Here is a 14,270-nt window from a genome sequence, read left to right as displayed (position 1 = left end):
CCCACTCCCACTCCCCTCCCCCAGCTATTCGTAACATCGAATCCACAAAAATGAAGTATCAAATTCTTTAAGGTTACACCTTTGAGAAAAATAGAGGAATCCTCGTAAATATACGTTTCACTGTGTTGTATAAACTTCTCAAACAGCACTCAGTAATCCTGTCAAGCAATTATTTGTATACATTTTGGAATGTTACTGTTTGATTCAGCATTCTCCTAACGATTTCGCATTGGATTTCACAAGTGTCCCCACCAAGGAGACAAATTTATAAAAATAATTAGACAGGATGCAAGTGCAGGAGCTTCCATCTTTTCAACTTTCTTTGCTGGGCTTGTATGTTTTAACCAGTTGCTTTTGCACATCACCTGAAATTGGTGCATGCTCTATATATTCAATTGTAAATTCACCTTTCCCCTGCATGAAACAAGAAAAATCAACAATATAAACTGGATTTCACTAAGCAAAAAGAGCACAGATTGGTATTACAAATTACAGCTAAGAAAAGAGGGGAAGGCCGGTATAAACATAACAGAAATTGTCTACCAATCAGTAAGATGAATGCAGTACCTGTCTAAAAGCATAAATAGAAGCCAATTTGAATGCAAGTTCACTTGAATCAACATCATGTGAAGCACCATCCGTCAAAACCACACGGATATCGCAGAACCCCTAGAACATGGAAAGAGACAGATTTCTAATCAAATCAAAAAGACCTGAATGGAACTAGTCCAACATGCCAATGACTAGATCTACACTGAATCGTGTGTTGACTCAGCTTTCATAGTTCAAAACCAATTACAAAATAATAACAGTACAGGGCTACAGACCAGACGTGTGACCTGAAGATGCATCCCAGAATCTCTATGCAAATACTAATTTGAAACTAGAGGAAGAAAACTTACAAATGGCAGCCTCCCTGAAACCCTTTTCAATGGCAGGGACATAGTTTAAGGGAATAGGTTGTCCATAAGCATGTTGCCAAATTGAAACTTACTGCCTGCCCCTGGATCAAGAAGTACAACATACATGTGGAAAACAAAGCATTGAGGAAACATGAATATTGATAATGTCATAAAAATGAATAATGAAAATATAATCAGCTAACCCCCCCCCCTCTCCCAAACAAAAACTCTCAGAATCAATCAACATACTTATAGTTTTTTATAAAAAAGAAACTCTAATTGGCTGTTATACCATATGGTTGAAAAAAATGCAGAGCCTGTGAGTAAGAATGTGATGAATGTAAAATTGGAAGTATGATTTTACAATGTTAGTATATCAAAATCCAAGGAGAATTATAAGGAAATTTCCATCAAAAGCAGTTTATTACAGTCACATGAAAAGCTCCATGTTAGTTGATGCCTCATGGACTTGGCACCGTACTAGAGAAATTTCGGGTAATTATCACGAATGCCCTATTTTGGGGTCACATGGCAGCAACTTTACCGGACACTCCAGGGCTCCCCTTCATGAAGAATCCGCATATGATATTGCAAATTCATGCTTGCTAGACGAGATAGCAGACCTGCAGCACCGAGATGTTACAGCAGAGTGGCAAGGAAAACAGTTCCCCAGTGGACAACTACTATTAGAAGGCATGGAGCCATTCCATGTGAAAGAACATTCTGTCAAAAGAACTTGAGGATTTAATGCAGTACTGGGAGAGTGAGTTTAAAAAATCAATACTACTCAAATTGCCTTCAGATGCACTTGCAATAAAAAAAAAAATCCTCTAAGGAAAGAGCAAGTAGCTACATAGTTTGTGGAACTCTCACAGCAGTTGTATTTCTTGCTACATTATCTTGTGGTTAATTTTTTTTTCCTGTTATTCATAGAATAGTGTGGGGAATCATCATAGTTAGAGAGAGACAAAAAATTAGACAGACGGCAAGAAAAAAACGGAACCAGTGGCATTTGCCAGAAGATCATAAATAGTCACGGCCTTAATGTACCTGATCAAAGTAATACCCTCCACAGCTTCATCACAAGGTTCAGAGCAGCATGAGATTTGGTAGAGCCAAGAACAATGAAGAATCATTCTGGCTGTCCTCCTTTGGCAGCATACTTTCGAACTTAAGGCGGCCCAATTTCATTAGTGTATTTCATATACTGGGAAATTTTCAGAAGAAATAAAGAGACTAGAAAAAGGTCCATTTTCAAAATTTTCTCCGTAGTTCCAGAAGATATTAGCAAATTAAATAAGCGATATGATCTGCTTTCATAAGAAGGCTTACAAATACAAAGATTCATAGCGAGATCATTCATATCAGATGCAAAGTTTAGAAAGTAAAGGTAACAGAACTAAAGGGGAACTATCCAAACCAGCACCTGCATGTAGAGATAATAAATCAGAGTGTGTACTCAAGCCAGCACCTACACGGAAAGAACTCCTACTTCTGTTAAGTAGAAGAAAAGATAAAGTAGATCGGAAGTACAAAGAAGAAGCAATGACACATTAAACATGAAGGGAACAGCGTATAAAGAATGTGTATGACTCCCTTCTTTATTCCTCAAATCAGTACACTTATCAAATTTAAGATCTCGTACACATTATTTTCCATTTTTCCAAGAAGTAACTGAATATCTAAAACACATTGCTAGAGCTAACAGTGTATTTGGTACAAAAAGGCTAACCCATGTACAAAACTGAGAAAAATTTAGTGTTCTAAACCTAAAGTGAATTGGTTGATTGTCTATAAACCAACAAAAGATCTACCAAAGCATCTTCAGAGTTTTGACGAAATGCACATGCCAAAACCGTTAAATGTTATTACTTGCATTTTCATATTATTTGCACGGCTGAACCTCCCAGAGTGTACAAAGGAATCAACTTCTGGTATCAGTTTGTCCACACTCTACTTCCTCCGCAACGATCTACCACCCTTATGCCCAATTCCAGTCCCTTCAAGACCTGATGATAACAAAGACCGAGAATCTGGCCTCCACTTTAGCTCTTTGAGAACAGAAAATAAAGTTGCTAGTTCTGGTGTTATTTCACTATCCTTTATATTGTTACATGATACTACTTTAAGCCTTTCAAGCTCTTTCCATGACTGAACTACCGAATCTAATCCTTCTGTCGTGAGCAACGAGCATCCTTCCAAAGAGAGAAATCTCAAGCTCCTAAAAAAGAAAAGACTTCCCATTAATCTTTATCGTTCTACTTATATAGTTCATGGACAAGCTAGATGCAATCTTCTGTTTCAAAAAGAAATGCTCTGCATCAAATTAGCCGAAAAAGCTGAACTTGATTGCAGTTCGTTTTTTTCCTTTAAATAAAAGCAGCCAAAATAATTAATAAAGAATAAAAGATAATATATAAAGAAATGTTAGGTTGCAAACTAATTATAGACACTGTGCATTTAATGATGATAATTTATCTCATCTCAACATTGATTAGTGACCTCCTTTTCTCTGATGCTGACATATTTTTTGCAAACCTGCTTCAAAAACTTCTCTTTTGAGCCAAAGGTCTATTGGAAACAGCCTCTCTACCCCCATAAAGGTACGGGTAAGGTTGCATACACCGTACCCTCCCCATACCCCACTTGTGGGATTACAATGTGCATACTATTGTTGTTGTAAAGGACTATAGAAGTCTCTTCTGAAGCTTGGATACAAATCCTTTTAAAGAATATGCACATATCATACATAGTTGCAAACAGAGAGATTCTCATAAAACAGTTGTTCATTCAAATTTTGAAGATGAAAATTTCCTTATCCATTCAGCAAATTTCCCATTTCTACATGCACTCATTAACAATATAATATATCAATTTTAAATTCATCAGGCAACCCATCCTTTAAAAGTTAGAGACGTAGTATTGCTACCTATGATACATAAACAGAACGAAAATGTGTTCATACCGACAAACACTTGCAGCAGAAAATATAGCGTTGTCTAATCCCCAACAATCCGCAAAGACAAGCTCTCGGACAGTCGCACAAACCATAAACAGTGCTCTCACACCTTGCTTATCCCGTAGTTGACACTGCTGTAAATGTAGCTCCTCGAGAGTAGAACAAGAACCCAAGTGCTCATCAGGGCCAGGACTCGAATCTAAAACCTTACAAGACTGAAGCTTTAAAGTTTTCAAGTTGCTGCAATATGACAAAGCTGATAACCACCCACCATCCATCCTATGATCACAAAGTATCAACTCCTCTAGCATCTGACAGCACTGTCCAATCGCTTTAATCCCATCATAACTTCCCTCACATCCAACCAGCTCAAGCTTCAATAAACGCTTACACCCTTGAGCCAAAATTGTCAACCCAATATCCGAAACCATGGAATTATACAATCCATCAATACAACCAACCAATTTCAGTATCTGCAAATTCCTACAGCCAAACAACCCCTTCAACGCAAAGTCATCACAGCAATGCAATTCCAACTCCTGCAAAGTTTCACACTTTTCACCCAAATAACCCAACCCCTCTACACTCGCATTCATCAACACCATCCTCCTTAAATTACCACAACCCTCAACCAAAACCTTAACCCCTCCATCAACTACCTCTTTCCCCCAAAACCCCTCTTCCTTAACAAACCCTCCATCTATAGAGCTCGAATCCAAATGCACCGAAATGAGCCTATGACTCATCACGATCCCCGAATTCCTCCGGGATTTCACACAAGCTCGAACTAAATCAATGTCAATTAAACCCGGAAACCTATAACTAAGCCTCCCAGACTCCAAAAATTCCCAATCTAACAGCTTAATATACCTAACCAACTTGCCACTAAGCTTACACCAACGCTTACAAACCAACGAATTAGCAACATGCTGACCTTCCGGAACCTTCGAAAGCACACTCAACAGCAACTTATCAGAAAGTACCGCAGTATAATCCGGCGACGAACCAAACCGGGTCGGTTCCGGGTCATCTAGGGTTAACGACTGAATATCAGATTCGGACTCAGAAGGTGGAGTAGTTGAACTAGAAACCGATTGAGCTCGCATTTGAAGCACCAACTGCTTCAACGCCTGTGTATCCTTGTTATACCATATGTCCGACAAGCTCAACCGCCGCTTATTCGCGGGCGCCGCCGACAATTTCAGCTTATTGTTAGGGTTAGGGTTAGGGTTTTCTTCAGGTGACGTAGGCATTACGTAAACAACTGGAATCTTCACCTCGATTTTCGCACCACTTCTCCAACATCTCTCTCTACAACTTCACCATTTCTAGGGCTTTTGTACTAACAAAAAATTTATATATATAAATTTCCGTACGTATAGATTGCGAAAACTTCAATACACCGAAAGCTCAGTAGTTCTGCAGAAAAATTTTAGAAGGTGAAGAAGGGAATACAGTGGAAGCAGATGAGATTTGTGGGGAGCACAATGTTTCTTGTGTGTATAATTTTTTTGTTTTTTTGTACCGAGGTGGGTAGACCAATGATATAGTGCCACGTACGGAGATAGCTGGGTTTAGAAAGCCGTGGCGGAGGGAGCATGAGTTGTTGTTCTTGATGAACAACACATGGACATTGATTGCTTTTATAGGATATATATGGTAAAAGTTAGTAATAATTTACTACTGTTTTTTCCTAAGTGACTTTTACTTGTTTACCATTACTTATATTCTCTTATTTATATGAGGCAGTTCAACAGTTGAAGCACGCAACAGGTGATACCTGCTTCAAAAGCTGCTCAAATTTTACTGTATCACCCTTCAATTAATTATTATAAATTATATATATATTAAAAATTAATAATATTTAATAAAAAATTAAAATAAATATTTATAATATATTTATTTTAACTGATTCAATCATAATTTTACTATATCATCTTTAATTAATTATTATATTTTTAATTAAATATTTTAAGTCATTTACATTTTACAAAATTAAGAGAAAATATATAATTATCATCTTGATCTTATCCGAGATTTATAAAAAGACACTTAAACTTTAATTTCGACCTATTATCCCATTATTCTTCTTTATTTCGTTGCAAACAGATCATTTTGACCCTCTGAGTGTATGCACACTCTATAGACGCGTGAAATGGCTCAAATTTGACTTTTTTACCAATAAAAAAGTGTCACGTGTAAATAATTAATATATAATTTATAATTTTTTTTAAAACAAAAAAATTTTAATATTTATTTATTTATTTAAATCACCCTCCCCCAACCAACCCTTTCTTCTTCAACACCTTCAACACAATTAAAGCTTTATTGAAGCTTTTTTTAAAAAAAAAAATATCATTAAAGCTCCATTAAAGTTCAACACAATGTATTCTTCAACATAATATCTTCTTCAACACCATTAAACTTCCATTAAAGCTTTTGTAAAAAAAAAATCTTTAAAACTCCATTAAAGTTCCTCCACTAAAGCTCCATTAAAGCTCATTTAACTATCTTTAAAACATAATTCAATCATAAAATATTGTTTTCAATTGATTTGAACAAAAAGAGAAAAAAATGGAAGGGGAAGAGGTTTTGACGGAGTGGGGGGTTAGGGGGAGATGCTGACCGGGTGAGGGTGGAGGGGAGCTGCTGGACATCGGGGGAGGGGGTGCTGGATGGGGTGGGGTGGGGGAAGAGGGGTGGGGTGGGGTGTTAAATTAAAAAAAAAAAGTAAAATTTTATTAAAAAAATATAAATTAAACGTATTTGACACGTGACAGCACCTGATTGGTGTGCGTGTTCACTCTCTTTGTTGTGACTGAAATTCAGCGAAAAATTGTGTGTTTGCAACGGATTAAGTAAGAATCGTGGGGTAATAGGTCGAATTCAAAGTTTAGGTGTCTTTTTGTGGGGTAATTATGTATTTTCTCCTAAATTAATAATATTTAATTACGAAGAAGGTAAAAATACACATTTATGACTGTTTCAGCTGCTTCAACTAATTTTACTATATCACCTTTAATTAATTATTATAAGTCATTTATGTATTATAAAATTAATAATATTTAATAAAAATAAATAAAATAGACGTTTATGACATATCTCCTCTAGCTAGTTCAACCGTAATTTAACTATATTACTCCTAATTAATTATTGTATCCCTAATTAAATATTGTAATTCATTTACGTATTACAAAATTAATAATATTTAATTAGAAAAAGGTAAAATGGACATTTATGACTATTTTAGCTATTTCAATCGTAATTTTACCGTATCAGCAAAGCAAGCATGAGGTCTACATGCTTGCTTCAGCTGCTTCAACTTTAGTTTTACTATATCACCCCTAATTAATTATTACAAGTCATTTATTTATTGGAAAATTAATAATATTTAATAAAAAATTAAAATAAACATTTATGACATGTATGCTTCAGTTGCTTCAATCGTAATTTTACTATATCATCTCTAATTAATTATTATATCCCTAATTAAATATTATAAATCATTTACATATTAAAAAATTAATAATATTTAATTAAAAAAATAAAATAGACATGTATGTCTGTTTCAATCGTAATTTTACTATACCATTGTTAATTAATTATTATACATTTTATAGTAATTTTGTTATGTCGCTTCTAATTAGTTATTACAAGTCACTTAAGACATGTGTGCTTCATTGCTTTCATTGAGATTTTACTATATCACCCCTAATTAATTATTATGATCGTCTAAGTATTGTAAAATTGATAATATTTCATAAAAAAACAAAAGAGACATAAAATGATATGTCAACATAGAAAATTTGATTGACTATTGAAATTATATTAGTGCACATAAATTGGGATAGGATAGAGCAAGACATAAAATAACGTATATTATTTGAAAATAAAATAAAAAATAATATAAATCACAATAATTAAGAACTTAATATAAAAGTATATATGTAAAACAAATTTGATTGACAGTCGAAATGTTATTTGTGCCACATAAATTGAGACAGGGAGAATATTTATATATTATTAAAAAATAATGTAAAAGACATTATAAATCACTTAATTAACAACTTTAGAAATTTAAAAAGTATAAAATATTTGACTGACTATTAAAATTATACCAGCATTATTTAAATTGAAACAAAAGAAAAAAATATTATAAATCATAATAATTTAAAACATAAATTATTTTAGTAATTTAAACTAAGATTAAAAAAATATATATTGGGCCCGTGCTGGCAAGGGCCATCGATATCTAGTATATATATAATAAGAGGCCGTTTAGCAGCTGAAGCAGGCAGGAGGTCGATATGTCTGCTTCAGCTGCTTCAACTATGATTTTACTGTATTATCCCTAATTAATTATTATAAGTCATTTACGTATTAAAAAATTAAAACTATTTAATAAACAATTTAAAATAGATATTTATAACGTGACTGTTTCAGCTGCTTCAACTGTGATTTTACTATATCACTCATAATTAATTATTATAAGTCATTCAAGTATTAAAAAATTAATAATATTTAATAAAAAATATAAAATAATAAATTATTTTTTGATGTTTTTATAAGTCGTTTAAGTATTGAAAATTAATAATATTTAACAAAAATTATTACTCTATAATAGAAGCGGCAATGTTGAGCATGGGGTCGTCCTGGCTGCTCCAGCTTCCTGCTTCAGCTGTTTCAAACGTAATTTTACTATATCACCCCTAATTAATTATTATAAATTATTTCATAAAAGTATTATAATATTAATAATATTTAATAAAAGGGTAGTTTTCAAAATGACTACTAAGTTCCTCAAAGTTTCACTTGTTATTATTCAAAAAAAAAAAATTAGTTGCTTCAATCGTAATTTTAATGTATCACCTCTAATTAATTATTATAAGTCATTTACGTATTAAAAATTAATAATATTTAATTAAAAAATACAAACATTTTTGACATGTCTGCTTTCATTGGTTCGACGTAATTTTACTATATCACCCCTAATTAATTATTATGAGTCATCTAAATATTAAAAATTAATATTAAAAAATTATTATAAAATCATCTAAATTTTAAAAAATTAATAATATTTAATATTAAATTAACCTGATATCTTATATGAGATCCACTTAATTTTTTTCAAAAGTATTTTCTTATATTAATTTTGTTATATCACTTCTAATTAGTTATTATAATTCATTCAATACATGTCTACTTCGCTGCTTCAATCACGATTTTATTATATCACCCCTTATTAATTATTATGGTCATCTAAGCATTATACCATTCAAATTGAATAATTATTTATAAGAGGGAGTTTTATGCTTAAGCAGACAACAGGTCGGCATGCTTACTTCAGCTGCTACAACCGTGTTTTTACTGTATCACCCTTAATTAATTATTATAAGCTATTTATGTATTAGAAAATTAATATTATTTAATAAAAATAAGTAAAACAAACATTTCTGAAATGTCTGCTTCAATTACTTTAACCTTAATTTTACCATATCACCACTAATTAATTATTGTAAGTCATCTAAGTATTAAAAAATTAATAATATTTAATAAAAATGATGAAATAGACATAAAATAATAAATTAACTCTTGATGTTTTAAATTAGCTCGACGTCTTATATGAGACTTACTTAGATTATTTCACAAGTAATTTTTTATAGTTATTATGCTATATCACTTTTAATACATGTCAACTTCGCGGCTCCAATTGTGATTTTACTATATCATCGCTGATTACTTATTATGGTTATTTAAGCATTAAAGAAAATTATATTATTAGTATCCTATATAAGAAGTCACAATAAGTAGCTGAAGCAGACTGCTCATGTTCGACGTGCTTGCCGCAGCTATTTCAATTGTAGTTTTACTAAATTACCCATACTTAATTATTATAAGTCATTTAAGTATTAAAAAATTAATAATATTTAATAAAATAAATTAAAATAGATGTAAAATGATAAATTAATTTTTGATGTTTTAAATTAACATGACGTCTTATATGGAGCCACTTAAAAAAAAATTCACAAATATCTTTTATAATAATTTATTATGTCACTTCTAATTAGTAGAATAGAAAAAAAATATTATAAATCGCAATAATTAAGAACTTAAATTATTTTAAAAATATAATTGACTATTAATGTCACAAAAGTTTGAACAACTTAAAATATCGCTATGCAATTTCATCAATCTAAATATAATATTATATGTCTAACTTATAATTTATTAACCAAACAAATAAAGCTTTTAATTAAATGATAGAATTATACATAACGTAAAATTTTTAAGGATCAACATTAGGCCGTGCGTAGCACGACATAAGCCGGCTAGTATAAAAATAAATAGTACTGTATTTAATTTTATTTATTCAATTTAGATAAGTATTAAAAATTGTTTTTGTTACGGACTTCGTTCATCTTTTATTTGTTTATTGATATTGATTTAATACATCTTCTAAGAAATAATAAATAATAAAGTATTATAATAAAATTATTTTTATTATTTATTAATATATTTTTTAAGGTGTGTATCAAGTTAATATTTCTTTGATTTTTAAATAAATTTTTTTAAAGTTTAGACATACCCTTAAGAAACCATTAATTCCTAAAAACTTTACTAGCTTACCTTAATAAGTACCTTGCAAAAGTTGTAACTCATAGTCTCTCGATTTTGTAAAATTCTCTTAGTCTTTTTATTAAAAGAAGGATAAAATTGATTTTCTTGACGACGACTTCGTTAAGGGCCTGGTGCCAATTTCAAGCTGTACCGCCTCTCCCATGACTTTTCGGAAGAACCAACTCGGATTTGTCTTCACAAATCTCTCTGCATTTTGGGAGCAGAGCATGCAGCTCAATTTTGTTTCAAATGGTTTGAGCTTGAAAGAAATCTGCAATCTATCGATAGACGAAAATAGACAAAGTCTTCTTAATTATCTAAATCAACATTTATTTAGAAACAAAATAATTACTTGAAACACAAGAAATAATGAACAAGTAAAAATGAAAAAAAAAAATTAACTATAATCCTCTTTCCAAAACATGATTTTGTTATATTAAAAATAATATAGTAAAATATTATTTTAGCTATAGCTTTTAATAGACGTGCAGAACAAGTAAAATGAACGAGAGGAGTAAGTACTAACAATAGAAAAATTATTTTGGAATCTTTTGCCAAAGGACCCATTTATTTTCCTACTATTAGCAAAGTTCTTTTGGTAAAGTAGAATTAGAAAAAAGGGAAAAGTAAATAGAGCCCCATGAACTGAAAAGTATAATTATCATGCTAATCATGCAGTCAAGTTTATATTAAGCAATCAACATATAATTATGCGGTTTTACACATGTGAATGTTTGAATTTACGTTGCCTAAACCAAATTCCTTCACTTGTTAGGAAGTTTGTGTATAAAGTTTAGCCATAAAAGGCAAACTTTAAAGTAAAATTTTAGACTTAATTGAATACTAATAAAGCTTGCATTTTACACCTGAAAATTGCTTATTATATAAAGAAATCTTCTCAACTTATTTAGCTAATAATGATAATAGAAGTTCAGTTGGACAAAAATATTATTCTAGTTCTTACTAATTCATTTAAGATAACTTTATTTACGAACGTCAAGTTTGCATCATAAAAAAAATTATATTTAATTTTTAAAAAAAAAACAAAAGAACAGAAATAAATTGGTAATAAAAAAAAACAAATGTTAATAACATTTGGTTTGTGGAATAAAAGATAGTGTAATAATTTTGAGATATCTTTCAAAATTATTTTATTATCTTTTTAATTATAAAAACTCTTAATCCGCCAACTCTCACAGGATATCTTTTTTACTTCTCCCATGATTAGTATTTTATCCTTCTACCTCATTGGCTGATCCAAATTATGCCCTGCTTTTTATTTTTTAATTTATCTTGGTGCTAAGAGTAAAATTTTTCCTGAATTATTACGAATATTAATGCCACCTCGTGACCTATTTGGGGATTTTAGTGCCACCTCAAGTTGGTAAACTTTAGGTGGAAAAAATGAATTTAGTATTAATACTATAAGATATTCATTTTTATAGGTAAGACTAGCCAGCGTATTCGGTCGTGCGTACCTAATGTTGATCCTTAAAATTTTTACGTTATATATAATTCTATTATTTAATTAAAAACTTTATTTGTTTGGTTGATAAATTCTAAGTTAGACATATAATATTATATTTAAATTGATGAAATTTGTATAACGATATTTTAAGCTATTCAAACTTTTGTAACATTGATAGTCAATTATATTTTAAAAATAATTTAAGTTCTTAATTATTGCAATTTATAATATTTTTTTTCTATTCTACTAATTAGAAGTGACATAGCAAAGTTATTATAAAAAATACTTGTGATTTTTTTTTTTAAGTGGCTCCATATAAGACATCATGTTAATTTAAAACATCAAAAATTAATTTACCATTTTACGTCTATTTTAATTTATTTTATTAAATATTATGAATTTTTTAATACTTAAATGACTTGTAATAATTAAGTATGGGTAATTTAGTAAAACTACGATTGAAGTAGTTGAAACTGTCAAGTTATAAATATCTATTTTAATTTTTTATTAAATAACGGGGGTCTTTCGGAAACAGCCTTTCTACTTCATCAGAGGTAGAGGTATGGACTGCGTACATCTTACCCCCCCCAGACCCCACAAAGTGGGAATACACTGGGTTTGTTGTTGTTGTATTTTTTATTAAATATTATTAATTTTTTGATATATAAATGACTTATAATAATTACTTAGGGGTAATATCATAAAATCACGATTAAAACAGCTGAGACAGGCATGTCAAACATGAGCAGCCTGCTTCAGCTACTTATTGTGACTTCTTATATAGTATACTAATAATACAATTTTCTTTAATGCTTAAATAACCATAATAAGTAATTAGGGATGATATAGTAAAATCACGATTGGAGCCGCGAAGCTGACATGTATTAAAAGTTATATAACATAATAACTATAAAAAATTACTTCTGAAAATAATCTAAGTGAGCCTCATATAAGACGTCAAGCTAATTTAAAACATCAAGAGTTAATTTCTTATTTTATGTCTATTTCATCGTTTTTATTAAATATTATTAATTTTTTAATACTTAGATGACTTATAATAATTAATTAGGGATGATATAGTAAAATTACGGTTGAAGCAATTGAAGCAGACATGTTAGAAATGCTTATTTTACTTATTTGTATTAAATATTATTAATTTTTTAATATGTAAATAGCTTATAATAATTAATTAAGGGTGATACAGTAAAAATACAGTTGTAGCAGCTGAAGTAAGCATGCCGACCTGCTGCCTGCTTAAGCATAAAACTCCCTCTTATATATAACTATTCAATTTAAGTGGCCTAATGCTTAGATGACCATAATAATTAATAAGGGGTGATATAATAAAATCGTGATTGAAGCAGCGAAGTAGACATGTATTGAATGAATTATAATAACTAATTAGAAGTAATATAACAAAATTAATATAAGAAAATACTTTTGAAAAAAATTAAGTGGATCTCATATAAGACGTCAAGTTAATTTAATATTAAATATTATTAATTTTTTAAAACTTAGATGACGTTATAATAATTTTTTAATATTAATTTTTAATACTTAGATGACTCATAATAATTAATTAGGGGTGATATAGTAAAATTACGTCGAACCAACCAAAGCAGACATGTCAAAATGTTTGTCTTTTTTAATTAAATATTATTAATTTTTAATACGTAAATGACTTATAATAATTAATTAGAGGTGATACATTAAAATTACGATTGGAGCAGTTAATTTTTTTTTTTCGAATAATAATAAGTGAAACTTTGAGGAACTTAGTAGTCATTTTGAAAACTACCCTTTTATTAAATATTATTAATATTATAATACTTAAATGAAATAATTTATAATAATTAATTAGGGGTGATATAGTAAAATTACGTTTGAAGCAGCTGAAGTAGATAGCTGAAGCAACCAGGACAACCCCAAGCTGCTCAACATTGCCGCTTCTATAATAATTAATTAGAGGTGATACATTAAAATTACGATTGGAGCAGCTAAATTTTTTTTCCGAATAATAATAAGTGAAACTTTGAGGAACTTAGTAGTCATTTTGAAAACTACCCTTTTATTAAATATTATTAATATTATAATACTTAAATAAAATTATTTATAATAATTAATTAGTGGTGATATAGTAAAATTACGTTTGAAGCAGCTGAAGCAGCCAGGACGACCCCAAGCTGCTCAACATTGCCGCTTCTATTATAGAGTAAAATTTGATATATTTTTAAAAATTTTAAATTTTAAAGAGACAAGATATCTTATTCCTTCGATTCGGAGTACCTCGTCAAACTCTTAGAAGTAAAGAGTGTGTTTGGTA

At 30.1% G+C, this 14,270-nt stretch overlaps 2 protein-coding genes across 3 annotated transcripts; both read right to left on the bottom strand.

Moving 5' to 3' along the window:
• Positions 1-80: 80 nt before the first annotated feature.
• LOC107844737 (elongation factor G, mitochondrial) lies at positions 81-2,328 on the bottom strand. 2 transcript variants are annotated; one of them, XM_047394348.1, is made up of 4 exons: positions 1,953-2,328; positions 903-1,003; positions 568-669; positions 81-414 (listed from the first exon to the last, which is right to left on the bottom strand). In XM_047394348.1, the coding sequence occupies exons 2-4, from the start codon at positions 942-944 to the stop codon at positions 313-315; spliced, it is 246 nt and encodes an 81-aa protein (XP_047250304.1). In that variant the 5' UTR covers positions 945-1,003; positions 1,953-2,328; the 3' UTR covers positions 81-312. The 2 variants fall into 2 exon arrangements, with proteins under 2 accessions (XP_047250304.1, XP_016544580.2); XM_016689094.2 differs by lacking the exon at positions 1,953-2,328 and having other exon boundaries at positions 903-1,818.
• Positions 2,329-2,478: 150 nt separating this feature from the next.
• Positions 2,479-5,485, bottom strand: LOC124885103 (F-box protein At5g51380-like). Its single transcript, XM_047394346.1, has 2 exons — positions 3,868-5,485; positions 2,479-3,123 (listed from the first exon to the last, which is right to left on the bottom strand). The coding sequence occupies exons 1-2, from the start codon at positions 5,112-5,114 to the stop codon at positions 2,856-2,858; spliced, it is 1,515 nt and encodes a 504-aa protein (XP_047250302.1). The 5' UTR covers positions 5,115-5,485; the 3' UTR covers positions 2,479-2,855.
• Between the last annotated feature and the right edge of the window lie 8,785 nt (positions 5,486-14,270).

Source organism: Capsicum annuum, chromosome 8 (genome assembly GCF_002878395.1).
Source record: "Capsicum annuum cultivar UCD-10X-F1 chromosome 8, UCD10Xv1.1, whole genome shotgun sequence".
NCBI lineage: Eukaryota > Viridiplantae > Streptophyta > Magnoliopsida > Solanales > Solanaceae > Capsicum > Capsicum annuum.
This window is presented reverse-complemented; position numbering and strand designations above follow the sequence as displayed.

Excerpts from the sequence above, each read along its gene's own strand:
- LOC107844737 (XM_047394348.1), bottom strand. The coding sequence starts at position 944 with ATGTCCCTGCCATTGAAAAGGGTTTCAGGGAGGCTGCCATTT. Across the intron at positions 670-902 it reads TTTCAGGGAGGCTGCCATTT|GGGTTCTGCGATATCCGTGT; the intron begins GTAAGTTTTCTT and ends TCCATGTTCTAG. Across the intron at positions 415-567 it reads CTATTTATGCTTTTAGACAG|GGGAAAGGTGAATTTACAAT; the intron begins GTACTGCATTCA and ends TGTTTCATGCAG.
- LOC124885103 (XM_047394346.1), bottom strand. The coding sequence starts at position 5,114 with ATGCCTACGTCACCTGAAGAAAACCCTAACCCTAACCCTAACAATAAG. Across the intron at positions 3,124-3,867 it reads TCTGCTGCAAGTGTTTGTCG|GAGCTTGAGATTTCTCTCTT; the intron begins GTATGAACACAT and ends TTTCTTTTTTAG.